The 19,194-nt window shown below is 43.5% G+C and overlaps 1 protein-coding gene across 2 annotated transcripts in view; it reads left to right on the top strand.

Annotated features, from left to right (window-relative positions):
• Window positions 1-19,194, top strand: part of LOC126470307 (ATP-binding cassette sub-family C member 4-like) — a 264,208-nt gene that overhangs the window by 77,118 nt on the left and 167,896 nt on the right. For both annotated transcript variants that reach the window (XM_050098079.1, XM_050098078.1), the window contains exon 5: window positions 9,250-9,475. In XM_050098079.1, the coding sequence (XP_049954036.1) occupies window positions 9,250-9,475 (226 nt within the window). The remainder of the gene's footprint in view (window positions 1-9,249; window positions 9,476-19,194) is intronic.

Below are 19,194 nucleotides of genomic sequence, written 5' to 3'. Positions count from 1 at the left end.
TGGGAAGTTGCATCAGAGCACCGGAAACAAAAACAGGACAGACCAAAGTGCTCGGAAGAACGTAAACAAACCTTCTTGGAAAAAATGAAAGCCTACTGGCACAACAAGATGAACCTAAAGAAAAGTTGATTGGTTTACTTGCTTAACGTCTTCCACTGACTGGAAGAATTTGTTAGTAATAGTAATAATAATAATGATGAAAACAAGAATAATAATAATAATATTTATTCATCCTTTTATCATTTTTACAATGGTACAGGCAAGTCACTTTCAAACAGTGTATACAGTCTATAACACCGACATGATATACTAGCATGTGGAAGCAGGTATGTGTGCCCTAAATATAAAGAAATTAATAAAAATCTTATGCTTAATATTTCTACTCATGTCATCGCTTTTAGAGACATTTCATTCACACTACTTCACACACTCAACTTCACTTACACAGGCATCATTTCTCTTCACCAGGTTCATTTTGACAGGCTCTGCATAATCAACTACATTGCATACCTCTCTGATGTACATACTTTTTTCTATAAAAATTGTTTCCAATTCCAATTTCTTAGTTGTGAATGTGGCTATTAAATAGTAAAAAATTTCTGTGTGATTTCAGGTAACATACTCATTAATAACTTTAAATTATTTTAAGATGTTCCTGCGTGATTCCTTTTTCGTATCACTTTTATCCATATAAACTGTAGCGCACCCACAAATACTTATTTATTTTGCAAGCCTACGAATTTACTACACAACACAATTACAGATGTGTCAGAAAATTTTAAAAAATCCAGTTTCTCGGCGTCATTCGATCATAAAATATGCAGAAAAATTTGTGGACTGGGCAAACACAGCCACTATAAATCAAACTTCCTGGCAGGTTAAAACTGTGTGCCAGACCGAGACTCGAACTCGGGACCTTTGCCTTTCGCGGGCAAGTGCTCTACCATCTGAGCTACCGAAGCACGACTCACGCCCGGTCCTCACAGCTTTACTTCTGCCAGTATCTCGTCTCCTACCTTCCAAACTTTACAGAAGCTCTCCTGCGAACCTTGCAGAACTAGCACTCCTGAAAGAAAGGATACTGGGGAGACATGGCTTAGCCACAGCCTGGGGGATGTTTCCAGAATGAGATTTTCAATCTGCAGCGGAGTTTGCGCTGATATGAAACTTCCTGGCAGATTAAAACTGTGTGCCCGACTGAGACTCGAACTCGGGACTTTCGCCTTTCGCGGGCAAGTGCTCTACCATCTGAACTACCGAGCTACTGAGCTTCGGTAGGTCAGATGGTAGAGCACTTGCCCGCGAAAGGCAAAGGTCCCGAGTTCAAGTCTCTGTCGGGCACACAGTTTTAATCTGCCAGGAAGTTTCATATCAGCGCATACTCCGCTGCAGAGTGAAAATCTCATTCTGGAAACATCCCCCAGGCTGTGGCTAAGCCATGTCTTCGCAGTATCCTTTCTTTCAGGAGTGCTAGTTCTGCAAGGTTCGCAGGAGAGCTTCTGTAAAGTTTGAAAGGTAGGAGACGAGATACTAGCAGAAGTAAATCTGTGAGGACCGGGCGTGAGTCGTGCTTCGGTAGCTCAGCTGGTAGAACACTTGCCCACGAAAGGCAAAGGTCCCGAGTTCGAGTCTCGGTCGGGCACACAGTTTTAATCTGCCAGGAAGTTTCATATCAGCGCACACTCCGCTGCAGAGTGAAAATCTCATTCTGGAAACATCCCCCAGGCTGTGTCTCCGCAGTATCCTTTCTTTCAGGAGTGCTAGTTCTGCAAGGTTCGCAGGAGATCTTCTATAAAGTTTGGAAGGTAGGAGACGAGATACTGGCAGAAGTAAAGCTGTGAGGACCGGGCGTGAGTCGTGCTTCGGTAGCTCAGATGGTAGAGCACTTGCCCGCGAAAGGCAAAGGTCCCGAGTTCGAGTCTCGGTCGGGCACACAGTTTTAATCTGCCAGGAAGTTTCATATCAGCGCACACTCCGCTGCAGAGTGAAAATCTCATTCTGGAAACATCCCCCAGGCTGTGGCTAAGCCATGTCTCTGCAGTATCCTTTCTTTCAGGAGTGCTAGTTCTGCAAGGTTCGCAGGAGAGCTTCTGTAAAGTTTGGAAGGTAGGAGACGAGATACTGGCAGAAGTAAAGCTGTGAGGACCGGGCGTGAGTCGTGCTTCGGTAGCTCAGATGGTAGAGCACTTGCCCGCGAAAGGCAAAGATCCCGAGTTCGCGTCTCGGTCGGGCACACAATTTAAATCTGCCAGGAAGTTGCATATCAGCGCACACTCCGCTGCAGAGTGAAAATCTCATTCTGGAAACATCCCCCAGGCTGTGGCTAAGCCATGTCTCCGCAGTATCCTTTCTTTCAGGAGTGCTAGTTCTGCAAGGTTCGCAGGAGAGCTTCTGCAAAGTTTGGAAGGTAGGAGACGAGATACTGGCAGAAATAAAGCTGTGAGGACCGGGCGTGAGTCGTGCTTCGGTAGCTCAGATGGTAGAGCACTTGCCCGCGAAAGGCAAAGGTCTCGAGTTCGAGTCTCCGTCGGGCACACAGTTTTAATCTGCCAGGAAGTTTCATATCAGCGCACACTCCGGTGCAGAGTGAAAATCGCATTCTGGACAGTATAAATCATGTTGAGAAATAAAACCGCCTCAGCTATAAAATTCTTTTATTATTAGCCTATACCGGTTTCACGATATTTTAAGTAGCATTTTGAGCTGTATGCAAGTGGGGAAACCATTATGTAAAAAAATAAATAATCCCAAACCTAAGATGAAACCGTAATGAAAATTGTACTCACTGTAGTCAAGTCATGATACACACAACAGATTATCCCTGACCGCAACGTTCATAGTCCGTCCCATGCAACAACGGGTATGTCTTGCAAGCAATAATATAGGGTGGATAACGCTCCCTTAAAACCTGTTGAGAAGGATAAAGAACGATAAAGAGAAATTCTACGTAATGCCCCAATGGATAAGAAGAGGATGTAGGAGGCGCACCGAACGTCAACATGTAGAACTGAACACCCACGACATGTAGATGACGGTCCACTGGCTATACATTTTTGCCGCCATAACAGCTGCATGTCAAGGAAAATGGACTGCAGTGTAAGGGGTTCCTATTAAAACGTAAAATAAAAATGATACTATAACAAGGTGAAACGGTTTTATTTCTCAGCATCAGCAAGCAGTGTTAGGATACGCTATAGTTATAAACATACTGCTCTTGTGATACTTGCAAAACTTACTTACAACTCACAGACACATATTTATAGATGTTTATCTAACACATCATTGGTAATGGGACGAAAAAATCCTTAATATACGGTGATATGATAATATACCTTGTGCTACACATTTTATACTGATTCCCAGATTATGTATCTACGTTGTGAGAGGACCTGAAATTTGACGTGGGATGTCCTGTGGATCCACACACTTCTTTGTATTCATTACTGACTTGACACCAGCGGTAGCTGAAGCAACTTAAGCTCCTTTTTTTGCGAAAGGTAAAGCATATTCAAGTCAGAAAATGTATGATTTAGAGAATGTTGTTATAAAACCCATACCTTATGCCACTGCTGCAGTAATATATATCATTTTTGTGATTAAATTTTGGGTTGTAGTCCATTCTCTAGCGTTACTAGCATGATGTTATAGCGCATACTAATATAAACGTAATTTCTTTGCCACTAACACTAGACAGTGAGCCAAAAACAGAAACCTACGTTGCAAAAATAATAAATATTAGCGTAAGATTACCACATCCTTGGAGACCTCAGAATTTCACCTCACATTTTTATTAATGTATAGATCATTAAAATTCTTTGTATGTAAATGAATACCTAAATTTGCCCCTGAAGAAAGAGTCCCTTTGATGCAGCTGTTTGATTATAAAAGTATTATAAGGAAAAAAATTGTTCTGACGTACAAGTGAAAGGTGCATGTTTTGCTGCTTTGTTGCTATCAACCCCTGCCATCTGTTAATACGATTACGGCGTGCCACGCGGATGAACACACCTGAGGGTAGCAACGCCAACTTAGACATGGGGCGGACGGTAGCAGTGAAGGGTTCCACAGTGGATGACGTGGGAGTACGTGCAAAAACAGTGATAAAATTAACATTTTGGACAGAATATCGAGGGTGCAAGAAAGACGTAAGTTCTGCAAGTAAAATAATGAAAGAATCATATTCGACGAAGTGTTGGGCATGATTAAATGATGTGCTACAATCAGTATTAGCTTTATGTATTAGTAGTTGGTGTTGAAAAACTAGTGAAAAATAATAATTTACATCTCAAAACGAATAATTGTGGATTACTTCTTTCATTTAATAATTTACCCAGAAAACGTCACCACACAAGGAATGATACACCGAACCACTGCTCGCCGCCATCTTGAAGGTAAAACAGGACACATTATTGGCGAAACATTTTCGCAAATAAAAATTTACAGGGGCATGAACATTAATAGAAAGAATTAATAGTATACATGCCTCTCCGCGCGATCTAACTATACAGAAGTTGCATTACATTAATTAAATACCGGTGAAAAGTGTGCTTTATCTTTGCAATTATGTTTCATCGAGTACACACAGTAAATCAATAGAAATAAGCAACTCTTGATTGACAGGTGACATAGTCAATATAATACACAGAACATCCACTTAATTCTGTTCTCAGACCTGTTCTCTTTTTTGTCATTATTAAAATTTGTAAAATGAAGTTAATTCTTGTTCGGTGTTATTGTAATTGTTATAATTTTTTTTCAGTGCCATTTTCTTTCCGTTATTCATGGTTCCGTTTATGTTATTCTGCTTTACGCTTAGTTTATTTCGATTTCTGTGTATGATGTGGAATATTCTATGACGTGTCATTGACATAGATACCAAGCTGAATAAATATTAAGTAAGTACAAATAAATGAAATAACCCTGACTTTAGGACAAAACTGCTAGCAGGCATTCTTTGGGTAATAGCTGAGATATGCATCTGCACCGGTGTTATGTTCGTAGTTAGTCGATCGTTAGTGGCATGTAACACTACCGTAAGGCCTGGTTCGAAAAGCCGTTTCCGTTTACAGGTCTCTGTGACATTCATCTGTCTGCTGAAGCATTGAGCTCATTGCTGTACTGGAACCTCTGTGCGAATGCTAACAACAATCCACTTTCACAAAAGTATGGGTCGTTGAAAGTCCAGTAGTCTGTGATGTTTCTTGGGTCTCTATGAGACCGTAAGTGACAATAAGAAATTCTCACACGATGTATCGACAGCTAGGTCGGATCTGACATAAGAAACGATTCCTATATCCAAACAGACAAATCCAACAATTTCAAGGAGAGGCTCCCGGGCAGTTGGCTGACTGTAAGTCGTGACTGCCTTAGCCACCGAAACTAACTTTATTATTTACAGTATCAATACTTTACAATGCAGGCTAGATTAGAGTCGTATTGCTAATAAATAAATAAATAAATAATGAATATGTGTCCATCCGATCAGAATCTAGTATGCTTTGCGAAGAACTGGCAATGCATTTGCCTCAGTGAATAAAGTACTCACGACACTGGGATGTGGTATGTAACACGATGCAGAAATCTTGGCTTTCGTGCTCGGGTCACAAGGAAGCCATAAGCGTATAAGGCAAAAGAAAACGAAAAGAAAATGCTCAGTCTCAAGGTGAGCAACGTGTTGACGAGGCGAGTAGGTATCGATGAGAGATAAGCGTGTAGCCTCCAAGACTTATAATTATAAAATGATACGCTGGCTTCATGTAACACGATCAGAAACTTACGTTTCCTGAAATGAAAGCAAAACCTTTCAATTGAGCACTTACATCTCAATCAGCATAAAACAGACCTCGAGCAAGCATCCTAGCCCACTGACCAGTACACCCTGATGGACAGGGAGTCCTGCGTACTCCTTTATGTAAAATGAGGGTAATGACAGCAATAAATAAAACCTGTATTAGGCATCATTTTCATAGATCAGTTATTTGTTACGCAGACTTTGAGCTTTGTCTCGCTATCGCACGTCTGTTGCATAGAAAACTATCCTCAGGTACAGGAAATACAGTGCGACACACACAGCCACCGGAAGCATAGCAGACCAATAGAAGAAACTAAAAGGAAATAAGACACCTCACGACATCGTGTTCATTAGAGATTAAGAATTAGTTTATTTAGAGGTGGAAGTACACAATGCCATCCAGCGCAGTCAAACGTCTACGGCCCGTATGATTCATATCATGTGATGCAGTTTTTGCTCGACTTTCCGTGTAGCCGATACTAATTTAAGAACACTGAAACTGAAAACACCGTATCTTGGGCTTGGAAATATGATAGGAGTAATAAGTCATTATTCGAATCACTCAGTTCTTGCAAATACCTGGAAATATTGTTGCTCAAGAGTACGAAGCCTATGTTCGTTGAGAACTTTAGCTCATCGTGAAACCATATGTAAGCTACTAAGGTGGATGCTTACAAAACGCATTTTTAAACAACTCTAAATCAATGCTCAGATGCAGAACCCACGACACTTCAGTTAACAGAGGAGAGTCATCATCTACAAGTAAGGTTATCAGAGAAACAAACTTCTATATGCAAGTAAATACATGGAAAGAGCACGATGGAATTTCGATAAAATCGATCTTTATGAAGACAAAACTGCCAAGTGTTCAGGCACAGTATACAATACAATGGACTTGTATTCCCGACAAAGTTATGTAGTGCAGTGGATTAGGCATTGTACTCGCTTTCCGGAGAAGTACTGTTCACATACCTATCTAGTGATACTGACACAAGAGTTTCGTTTTCTCTCCAGGTCGGTAAATGGTGGGACGGTTCAAAATGGTTCAAATGGCTCTGAGCACTATGGGACTTAACTTCTAAGGTCATCAGTCCCCTAGAACTTAGAACTACTTAAACCTAACTAACCTAAGGACATCACACACATCCATGCCCGAGGCAGGATTTGAACCTGCGACCGTGGCGGTCGCGCGTTTCCAGACTGTAGCGCCTAGAACCGCTCGGCCACCCCGGCCGGCGGTGGGACGGACCATTTGAAATGGCAGAGCTGATTTCCTGAGCCATCATTGGCCAAATTGAGCTAAGGCTCCATTGTAATGATCTCGTCGTCCATGGACATTAAAGCATAATCTGCCTTACTTCCCCCCACTATCTGGAAGAAACGTAGCTCAAATCCCCTTATGGTCATCCTTATTTAGCTTTTTCCTAGTTTCTCTAATAAGGTTGTGTCGAAAGTTGACATGGTTCCTTAAACAAGGCCACATTCTATTTCTTCCACATTCCAAATCAAAACGAGCTTGTGCTATATCTCTGATGGCATCGACGGAGATAAACTGTTAACTCTAACCTTCCTCCCTTTGTGGGGCCACCATGACCCAACAGATGAAATAGTTTAACACCTTCACGTGTTAGGGAACAGTGTAAATCTGCCGATGGTACACTCAACACAAAGTGAAAACAGTTCATTATTCATTGATATCCGAATACATCCAGCACACCCTGGCGGTGGAAACAATGTCTAAGAAGTCACAGAAGTCCTCTATCAGCTGCCAAAGCGCGACTGACGACTCGTCCTCACAGCTCCAATTCCGCTAGTAGCTCATCTCCTATCTTCAAGACTTCCCCAGAAGGCAAAGGTTCCGGGTCCGAGTCCCAGTCCGACACACAGTTTTAATCTGCCAGGAAGTTTCAAGTTCAAAAGAAATTGTAAAAAGAAATTGTCACAAGTATTTTTGAACATTTCTTTAATAAAGAGCGCAAACAAGATACTTTTCCTAACGTTTGCGCAGTATTCAAAACAGTGGAATGGCATTCCAGATGAGTGGTGTTCAAATCCCCCTTCACCTATTTAGACTTAGGTTTCCCAGTGGTTTCCCTGAATCATTTTACGTTGAGTGTTTTCTACTTTTAAGGACTTCTACACTGTCTAGTTGCATTAACTCATCACTGTTCCAAAGCCAGAATAACTAACATTTCGCGGCGTGGACCGTTGCGAAACGTGGAGGAAAAGTGTCAGTGAGGTACTGAAAGGCACCGACAGGGCTTTGGAGTCATGCAGACCCCAGTGCCGTGACCAGCTGCGTTGGATTTCTCGGTTGAAGATCCACGGCGCGAACGGCCCAGTCGAGGTGATCCCACTGATTCTCGATTGGAATCAAATCCGGGAAGTTAGGTGGCCTCAGAGTACGGTAAACTAATCCTGGTGCTCTTCGAATCACACACGTACACTGCGAGCTGTGTGATACGCTGCATTATCCTACTCGTAGACGGCATCCTGCCGAGGAAAAACAGACAGCATGTAAGGGTGGACATGGTCTTCACGGATAGATGTATAGTTGTGTTGATCCATTGTGCCTTCCAGAATGACGAGATCACCCAGGGAATGCCGCGAAAACTTTCCCCAGACCATAATGATCCCTCCTTCGGACTGGACCCAGCCGGCGATCGTTGCAGGGCCGTATACGCCAACGGCCATCTGTCCGATGGAGCATAAAACGTGAGTCATCTGAAAAGGCCACCTGTCGCAACGCAGTGGACGTCCAGGTACGGTATTGGCTTGCAAATTCCAGCCTTCGTCGCATATGAACAGCAGTCAGCATGAGTGTACGGACAGGGCGCCTGCTATGGAGGCCCATACGCAACAACGTTCACTGAACGGTCGTTGAGGAGACACTATTGGTAGCCCCTTCGTTCATCTGGGCAGTCAGTTGCTCAACAGCTGCTCGTCTATTCGCCCGTACATGTCTCCGCCGACGTCGTTCATCCAAGTCCTGTATGGCCCATGACCCACCACAGTTACCTTGGCGCCGGTTTTGGGTTGCGCCATTTTGGGTGCACGGTATACCACTACGGCACACGAACAGATTACAGACTTAGCCATTTCGGAAATGCTTCTCCCTTTGGTCCTTTCCGTTTTGGATGTCAGATAAATGGTTCCGTTTCCGCATTACGACAAAGTTTGCAGTGTTTTTCCGCGTGCTCCCGACATGCCTTATACACCCTCCACTGTAGTGCTGTCACCTGCCGTCTGTGAATGATTGTCGTACTTTGACGTCGAACGTAGACGGCAGTCACATTAATACACCTTGATTATGTGTATCAGCGGGACATTAAATTCTGTCTTTTCTTGTTGAGCGTTATTGATTGCAGGTTAAAGTACTCTGCAATTATAATAGTCTAGCAACAACGTCCGACCAGAATGCCAACAGCGCGATTAGGAGAATCGTTTTGTGTGTGCAGGTTCTGCGACTGAACAGGCAGGAGCTGGATCAGGCAGCGACCGGGCAGATCCTCAACCTGATGACGAATGACGTCAGCCGCTTTGACCAGGCGCTGCAGTTCGGCCACTGGATCTGGCTCAGCGTGCTGCAGGTCATCGTCATCACCTTCTGCCTCTACCAGTATCTCCAGGAGGCAGCCATCATCGGATTCGTCTGTATATTCATCCTGACAATGCCTCTGCAAGGTATCTGTCCTAGTTTACGGTATCTGTTTTTTTTTTTTTTTACCTTCACCGTGTATATCTGGGAATGAATCAAATTGATTCTGTGCTATTATCATGATCATCCCATTCTCATTACTCTGAGCAAGTCGGAGCAACTTTGTTTCAGTGGAATGTCCGACTACCTTACTTGCGTCTACCTATATCGATTTCAATTTTTTTTAATAATTTGCTTAATTCACTACACGAGTGTCGGTGTGATCGCTGAAGTACATTTTCATTTCATGCATTTATGTTTTCACATCCTGCTACCTCGTCATTCTAAAGCATCTCGAACATGTCACATTTTTTATATCGGAGAAGACACACTTAGAAAAAATTATATTAGAACATCAACTGCAGATATAGAATGTTTATAAAATAAAATGTAAACTAAGAAGTGATCCTTGTATTACATTTGGACACAAAGCATATTATACAGGGTGTCCCAGAAATGTTGCGGAAAACTTCTAGGGGAGGTGCGGCGCATCATAAGCTTCGATAATTTCATAGCAGTCCATGCCAGTAATCGTCGTTGTACGAGACCAGATGCTGCTGCACACAAGAGTACAGGATGGGAACGCCGTTCCGTGATTCTGTACACGAGAGTACTGGAAGGTAATGTGAGGATTTCATCATTCGAGCCCTAGCCATCATACGAGGAGCATGGGACGGTGTACGAACGGTGAGCTTACAGGCGTGCTATTAATGTATGGGATAGTTGAGCACAACGGACGAGTGGTTGGACGTACGTATCGTGAACGCTTACCAATCAGACGCCAGCTACGACTCAGTTTGTTTGCACGTCTGCATCGAAACTTGTGCGAGTACGGGTCATTAGGAAGTGGCAGGGTTAGTGAGTGCACGCCACGATCGGCCCGTTCGGTCGTAGCGAAGAAAGTGTGTTGGATGCCGTGGTGATTAATCCAAGCACCAACAGACGTGTTATTGCCTCGAACTTAAGACTGCGTCTCTTGAAGGCCTAGTTCTTACATGCCTTTGATGTCCAAAGGGTGCAGATATTGCACTCCGGTGGCCATCCTGCAGGTGTGCGTTTCACACAGTGGTTTCTGCAGCAAAGTGGCCAAGATATGCATTTTTCAACTTAAGTGTTGTTCACTGTTGAGGCCACATTCACTAGGGATGGCGTGTTCAGTCACCGCTATGAGCATTTGTGAGCACCAGAAAACCCACACCTAGTGTGGCACCACGCAGCACAACATAGCTTCGCAGTTAACGTATGGGCGGGTTTGATCGGCGACTGCTTAATCGGGCCGTTCCTTTTCCATCCCTCTTGACCCCCGCGAATTATCAGACACTTCTGAAATAGGTTCTCTCCGGCTTGCTCTAAGATACTCCAGCAGATGTGGTTCCATCATGATGGGGCGCCTGCCTATTTTGGACTGGCTGCTCGTAGGCATTTAAACAGGCCAAACCCGCATCGATGGATTGGGCGTGTTGGGCGTGGTTGTCCGGTTCCCTGGCCCTTACGCTCACCGGAATTATCAAGCCTGTTTCTTTCTGTGGGGAGTCATAGAATTTCTCATATACCGCTATTCGGTGGTGTCTGAAATGGATCTCTTCGCAAAATCGTTTTCGAAGCTGTTACAAGCAAAGAAATTCTAGCTGTGTTCGAACGTGTCGGTCAGTCAATGCTCTATCAGTGTCGGGCATGCGTGGCGTCTGATGGTGCAAACTTCGAGCATCTGTTGTAAAATCAGAGCTGTATTCATGTCGTACACCATGTGTACTCATTATGTCCAATAAATGGTTCAAATGAATCAGTCTCTTGTTCCTTTCCGATCTTTGACCTCTGACGTTTGCGTCCATGGATTGCTATGCAATTTTCAATCCTAAATACGTGCTCCACCTTCTCTAGAACTTTATCAAAATATTTCTAGCACACCCTGTATACGTAGGAGACGGACCAGATCACAGGCGGGATGAAAGATATAAGGAAGAAGAAGGAGAAGACAGGTGATATCTACCACCATTTGTGAAATGGGTGACAGTCTAAGAATAAACATCGAGACTTGTATCCTAGGGAAATTGACAGCGTCGAATGGTGCAGTTTTCGTCAACTTGGATGTGACTCACATGTGGATCAGTGTATTTTGCCATTTACAATTAGTTTAAACTAGGAACCTTGATATAAGGACTGCATAACCCAATACTTCTGGCTGGACATAAGTGAATGCGATCAAGAAATTTATTGTAAGAACTCACTGTTTAACAGCTTGTACTAGATGCTTACTATATTTTATTATGTTTTACAAACAATGCATAGTTTTCGCACATGGCCCCCAGTCTTACTGTTATAGAGCGACATATCTTATTAAATTCTAGTAGTTACCTTCGTTGTCTGGGGCCTTACTCAGGTTCGCCTGTTTGAATTTATCCCTAAAGGGAGTCGATGTTTAGTCATTGTGTTCTAGTTGTAATACCCACTCTATAAACAGCAAACCATGACTACATGTTCTAGGAACCCTATCCCCCCAAATCTGCCGGCCGCGGTGGCCGAGCGGTTCTAGGCGCTTCAGTCAGGAACCGCGCGACCGCTACGGTCGCAGTTTCGAATTCTGCCTCGGGCATGGATGTGCGTGATGTCCTTAGGTTAGTTAGGTTTAAGTAGTTCTAAGTCCAAGGGGACGATGACCTCAGAAGTTGAGGCCCATAGTGCTCAGAACCATTTTAACCATTTTATTGTGCCACAATTGGTACTGATTCGTCCGTTCCGTCGGCCAGAACCTTAAACATAGCGGCCCACTTTGTATTTTAGGTATCAGTAGGTTATGTGCCCGCACTGAATTCCATCTTCTCCCTTCTGTCATCAACAATACAAACACGACACTGCACTTTAGAGCTCACGAAGTACAGAAAGTGGAATGTAGTGGAGAAGACTCACGCCTGCAGGAAGTGTAATATGATAAGTAGAAAGTAAGTGTGCCAAAGATCATCTTGACAGTTCTTATACTGGAGTTTCTTACCACGTTTGTTCCAGTCAAGTAATCACTTCGTCAAATTTCCCAATTTTATCCATTATGTCGAAAGTCAGTTCCGGACAGTAAGGAGTGTAGGATCAGTGCTTCCACTTTTGTGAGTCGGATTACTCTCATTAGTTTTGAAAATACTCCCTTCTTTCCGTGCAGCACGGTTACTCCATTCTCGGGTAAGACGTTGATGTGCAAGTATGTTGACTCCAGTAACATAGAGTCGATTCGAACAGTGCGTCGTGGCACGTTTGTATCACGTTTAATAGTATCTTAAGTTCTGTTTAGCCAGTAAGTATCAGTTTGTGTGTATCTTCATTTCGTCATCTACTGCTAGGTACGAAATATGCGAAGTATAGACAGACGATCGGTATGTCACTGCCGATTAGGCAGCAATACCGACTGCAATTGGTCGCTCTACTCGACGCAGCAACAAACGAGCTATTTACCAAGTAATTTCGACCAATGTTTCGAATGAAACTGTCTCACCAAGTTCTGCTATAGAAAATGAACTGTTATGCCTAGCAGTAGTGGCAATTGATCACGGTATGTAGTCTTAGACTCGTAGAAAAAGAAGAAAAATAACAGGAGCTGCAATTTTTTAAATTTGTTTCAGAACGTTTCTCTCGGGGACTGTAGGCTATCTAACAGAATACGTTACGTTTTTCATCAGTGCCAAATTTGCTGTGCGCATCTGTCTAGTCGGTATATCCTCCGTCACGCACCGTACGGTGGCTTGCGGAGTATCTATGTAGATGTAGATGTATCTCGCAAATAATTTTAAATTCCTAAATTTGTCTTTCATTTATTAGCCACTTTGCTTAAATACAATTATTTACACTCTGTATTTGCAATATCTAGATGTGCATAAAAATGCTATCGGTAGTGGCGCTGCTGGTGGCCACCACCCATGTTAATTTTATGAGGGAGAAATAGATTACATTAAATCGCAAAAGGCTTAAGCTCTAGAATAGGTAGTATTAAAAAAAAGTTTAATTAAATTTTCCACTTAATATTACTTCATTTTCTTTAGAACTTAAACATTTTAATATCGCGTTGTTCCATGAATACCCAACATTGATCATGTGGAGTTCTGGATGATGTAATTATTGCCGTTACTTATCCATTAATTTATATTTTATGACACAAGCTTCAGAATACCGATCACTGCAAAAACTGAGGTTATCAATGCTTTTATATTTGTACCCTCTCTCAATAAGAGAATTCCTGCTTTGACTTTATTTTTCAGAATAGTTCTTGTTCCCTGAATGATTCTATAAATTCTAACGTGAAGTTCTTATACGATGGTGTCATATCGAAGCGACACTAATAATTATTTCATCCAGAAAGAACGGCGTCGTGAAACACAACTACGCCAGACAGGCAAACGGGTCGCAGCCACACAGCCATATTACCACACTCAGGCGGCGAATAGTCAAATCACTTGGAATTTATAGACAATCAGCGACCCGTCGCTGCGATCTGCAACTTCCGCAACACGTGTGATCTACAGATCCATCGCCTGACATGACGACCAATTGCTGCGATCCAAAAAAATGGTTCAAATGGCTCTGAGCATTATGGGACTTAACTTCTGAGGTCATCAGTCCCCTAGAACTTAGAACTACTTATACCTAACTAACCTAAGGACATCACACACATCCATGCCCGAGGCAGGATTCGAACCAGCGACCGTAGTGGTCGCGTGGTTCCAGACTTTAGCGCCTAGAACCGCACGGCCACCCAGGCCGGCGCTGCGATCCGACGTAACCTTATTGCGCAACGCATTCCATCATAACAATAACGTAATATCATTGACACTAATACTATCTCTGTTCCCGGCCGAGGACTGATCGCCTTGCCTGGTACCTTCCATACTCGCTCTAGGACCGTACGCCTTAGGAACTAGCCTCAGAACATTCGCATCACTACTGCTGCTATCGCCGAGTTGTCTGGGTATTGCGAAGAGCGGAGTTGCGCCACGCTGTACCAATGGAAGCCACGTGGTGTTGCGAGCCAAGGCCGCAGTGGCAGACACACACGTTATCTGCGGCTCTCTCCCACACGGGACACTTCGCAGACGCTTGCAAGGTTTCCGTCCCGGCGAGCTAACGTACCTGCGGCCACGGCGTCCTTACGGAAAAGTTGCTCTCACAAGGACAGTGAGTGTGCTATGGCCGTGGGTACGCCCAGGCACCACCTCCACCTTCCTGCATGCTCTGATTCTTCCAACTTTTCTGACGCAACAGTGACATGTCGTGTAAAACTCCTTATACGCTATGTCTGAACTTATCCCTTATCTGAATTGAAGGAGTCAGCAGAAGACAGCGTTAACCCACAAGAGCATAATTTGAATTGTTATATCTTATTTGTCTGATTAAATTCAAAGATAGGAATATAAATTCAATAACGGAAAATAAATTATGTAATGGACAGTTTTTTGTAGCGGTACATATGGAGAATGTTGTTACCAACATATGGTGCATTCAAAAACACAACAAAAAAATGTTCAAATGTGTGTGAAGTCTTATGGGACTTAACTGCTAAGATCATCAGTCCCTAGCCCGAGGGAGGACTCGAACCTCCGCCGGGACCAGCCGCACAGTCCGTGACTGCAGCCCCTAAGACCGCTCGGCTAATCCCGCGCGGCAAGACACAACAGAGAGTGTCATCAGACCCATCCTTACTAAGTTGTGGATTAACCAGGGTACGATTTGTGCTTTTACCAGTGGGGGGGATGCCTTAATGGATTAGTAGAATTATATATGTTACTTGCTTGGACCGTGGCGTTACGCATGGTTAAACAGCTATTTATAAATAGATGTTAATGCCGAAACTCACTATTCACGCGTATGCACAATCAGAAAAGCCATTCCTTGTTATATCTTTAAAAGTAAAGCTTATTTACAAAATCATCTACATACAGGTATACGAGGGGAATTCAAAAAGTAGAGGCACACTTGTGAAAAGCTGTACTTATTCTGATGATAGAAAACTGAAACATATTAATAGTATTAATAGTAAGACTTATTAAAAACTTTCAGTGTTCGGTTCCACAAATTTAAGTTATATGTAAAGTTTTACTCCAGTGCATGGGAAATAAACATCCCAGGTTGGGATGCATAAACTAAAACCAGAGGAAGGGATGGTCTGATGCAGAGAGGGGGGGGGGGGGAATCCCCCCCTATCCCCCCCTGCAAATCGCACACTAGGATTAACACTATCTTCCTCCGATCCCTTCAGTTATTGAATACGAGAGTTGCCCAGAAAGTAATGCACCGCTTTTTTTTTCTCAGCCGAAAACAATGCTACGAATGCTAAACGTCATGTAAACATTATTTGAAGTCTCCTGAGAGAGCGCGCCAAGTTTCCGTCTCTCCCGACAGGTAGCACAGCTGCAGGACAGTTTCAAAATGGTGTCCGTGGGTGATGTTCGTTACAAGCAACGTGAATTTTCAACTGCAGATAAATAAAGTCTGGAGAATATTCACAAACGCTTGTGCCAAGTCTATGGAGTATCTGCTGTCGATAGAACCACAGTTAGTCGCTGGGCATGGAGGGTGAGGTCATCAGAAGGCGGTTCGGCGGGGCTCCACGACTTGCAGCGGTCGAGGAGACCTTCCACGGCTGTCACACCTGACACACCTCACCTAGCCCCCTCGGACATCCACTTGTTTGCACCATTAAAGGATGTCATTCGTAGAAGACATTTTGAGGACAATGAGGAGGTGGTTCACACAGTGAAGTACTGGCTCCGCCACCAGGACAAGGATTGGTACCGACAGGACATACACGCCCTTGTTTCTCGTTGGAGGAAGGCCATAGAATGGGATGAAAATTACGTGGAAAAATTAGGTGTGTAGATAAAACACCATTTTTTCGTGTGTGTAATTTTCATTATGTTCAATGAAGAATTGTTGAAGAAAAAAATGCTGTGCATTACTTTCTGGGCAAACCTTGTACATTTTTTGCAGTATTTTTTGCTCAATTTACTCTCCGCATCAGAATCTTTGTTTATTATACAGAAACTGATTTAAATTTTATTTTTCACTTAATTTCCGTGAAGAAATAGCTGTCTTCCTGCGACTCACTGTCACAATCAGTCATGGTTCTCGGGTATAGCGCTGTAAATGTTGATTAAGTCTTACGTTGTAGGAACTGGATTCCTTCTTGCCTGGTGTTTTGGACGCTTGTTTCATTTAATTTGAAATTTTATTTTCCCTTGTCGATGCCGTGTTTTTGCTATTGGCCACGCCACCTGGGCAACACCATTTCCGCCAATAATGCTTGCTGAAACATGAAACCACGAAGCTGATCATTGTTACTACGATCTTTCACCTTCCACTCCGAGGCCACTTCCAATGGTTAAATTAGATTCGTCGCCTTGTGATTCTGAGTTAGATGCTTTTTCGCAACAACGTTCGACCATGCACTATACAGTGACTTGCAGAGTATACATGTACGACAGCGTGCTGAAACGTAATGCCCCCGAATTTTTTGTGCGAAAACTCTTAAAGCTTTTTAAATAAAATAGACAGTTCTACATCTTCATTTTTCATGTCTACATACATTGATGAGTCAAAACATTATCACCACTGCTTAATAGCTTGTTTTTCTGTCTTTGGAACGAAACAGATCACTGCTTCTGTGTATTAGGGATTCGGCAGTTTGTTGGTAGGTTTGTGGAGGTATCTGGCATTAGATGTCTACGCGCAGGTCATGTAATCCGCGTAAATAACGGGCCGCTGATTTGTGTACGTGGTGATGGTACGTGATAGCGACCCAGATGAGTTCCACAGGAATCTGGTCGCCGAGACATCAACACGAGTTCACTATAATGCTCCTCAAACCACTGCAACACGGTTCTGGCTGCGAGACGTGGCAATTGTACTGCTGAAAGATGACAACGCCGCCGGGGAAAAACATCAAGCATGAACTGTCTTCGATTACTACTACAGGTCCCATGTAAGCGCAGGAAAATCTCTCCCATAGATAATACTGCTCCCGTCAGCCTGCGTCAGTGGCACGCTGTACGTTTCGAGCCACCGTTCGCCTCGATAATGACGTTTGTGGTGACGACCATCGACCATCGACCTGAGTCAACATATGGACGCGTAGGGGTGGTCTACTGCGGAGGTCCATTTTCAACAATGTACGATGAACGATGTGCTCCGAAACACTTGTGGGTGCACCAGAATTTTGCTCTTTCGGCAGAGATGCCACAGATCACCGTCTACCCTAGTTTACTAGCAGACAAGCCTCCCAACCCCACGTTGTGAAGAGTCGTGGGCGTCCACCCATTTAGCGCCTAGTGCTAGTTTCAGTGTTAGCACACTGGACTCGCATTCGGGAGGACGACGGTTCAATCCCGCGTCCGGCCATCCTGTTTTAGGTTTTCCTTGATTTCCCTAAATCGCTCCAGGCAAATGCTGGGATGGTTCCTTTGAAAGGGCACGGCCGACTACCTTTCCCGTCTTTCCCTAGTCCGATGAGACCGATGACCTCGCTGTTTGGTCTCTTCCCTCAAAACAACGCAACGCAACGCAACGCTAGTTTCAGTGTCCTTCTGCCTGTTTCTGTATGCTCAGGACAGTAGCACATGAACATTCGACCAGCTTCGCCGTTTTCGAGATACTCGTTCACAGGCTCTGCATATCTGCATATTAATAACAATCAGCCCTTTGTTAGAGTCACTTATCTAAATGGATTTCCCTATTTTCAACCCATATCTTCGATCGGATGACCCCAGTCCGTGTCTGCTCGGCTTGCACACTTTTCTTACCGCGTCACGTCTCCACAACGTCACTGGTGGCATCCAACGCCACGGCGGGCAGTGGTCTTAATATTGTTGGCTTATCAATGAATTTGCAGCACTCAGCCGCTACAGGGCTCAGAATTGTAGCGTATAGCATTGCGGTGTGTAACATAACTATGTCGCTGATAGCGAAGCAGCGGTGTCAGAAGAGATGAGGTTGTTGCTCCGTCAACAAAATCAAACATTCTACAGTGATGGTATCAACAAACTAGTCTCTCGGTAGGAGAAATGTGTTCGTCACCGGGGTGAATACGTTGAGAAATAAATTTGTAGACATGGAGAATAAAGGTGTAGAACGTTAATAAAGTTTGTTTTACTTAAAAAGGTTTAAGCGTATTCACATAAAAAATTCGGATGCATTGCTTGTCAGCACCCCTTCGTATATATAAATGTAGAAGAGTGTTACACTTAACCAACAACGGAAAATATTACATACGGGTATTGGATCAAGTTTTACAGATGCGACTTAATTCTAACCGCCAGATACTACACACCCTTCTACCTAATAAACGAAGTTCTCTTAATGCAGGTAACACGCAAACACTCTACCATAGCTTCAGCCCATGAAATTAATTTTTTTCGTCTTAGTAGCCTCTCACCTAATCGAAGAGCTGATTCTTAAAGGCGCTTACAAACTTTAAGAAGTGTTGCTAAGCCCAATAAAGGTTCCACTCCAGGTGAAAAGTGATGCGTTGTTATTTTTAGTTTATCTCAACTAATAGCTGGCCCAAAGTACCTTTCATTTCAACTACACTTATCGATGCCCACCGTGTCTTCCAATAATACAATAAGCGCTTCACTTGGACGAAGATTCCTGTAACAGTGCTTCACTACCAACTGCACATGTTTTTGCTCATGTTCACTTCAGTATCACTAACATTTCCTTAATTCCACACGAA

Source organism: Schistocerca serialis, chromosome 3, assembly GCF_023864345.2.
Source record: "Schistocerca serialis cubense isolate TAMUIC-IGC-003099 chromosome 3, iqSchSeri2.2, whole genome shotgun sequence".
NCBI lineage: Eukaryota > Metazoa > Arthropoda > Insecta > Orthoptera > Acrididae > Schistocerca > Schistocerca serialis.
This window is presented reverse-complemented; position numbering and strand designations above follow the sequence as displayed.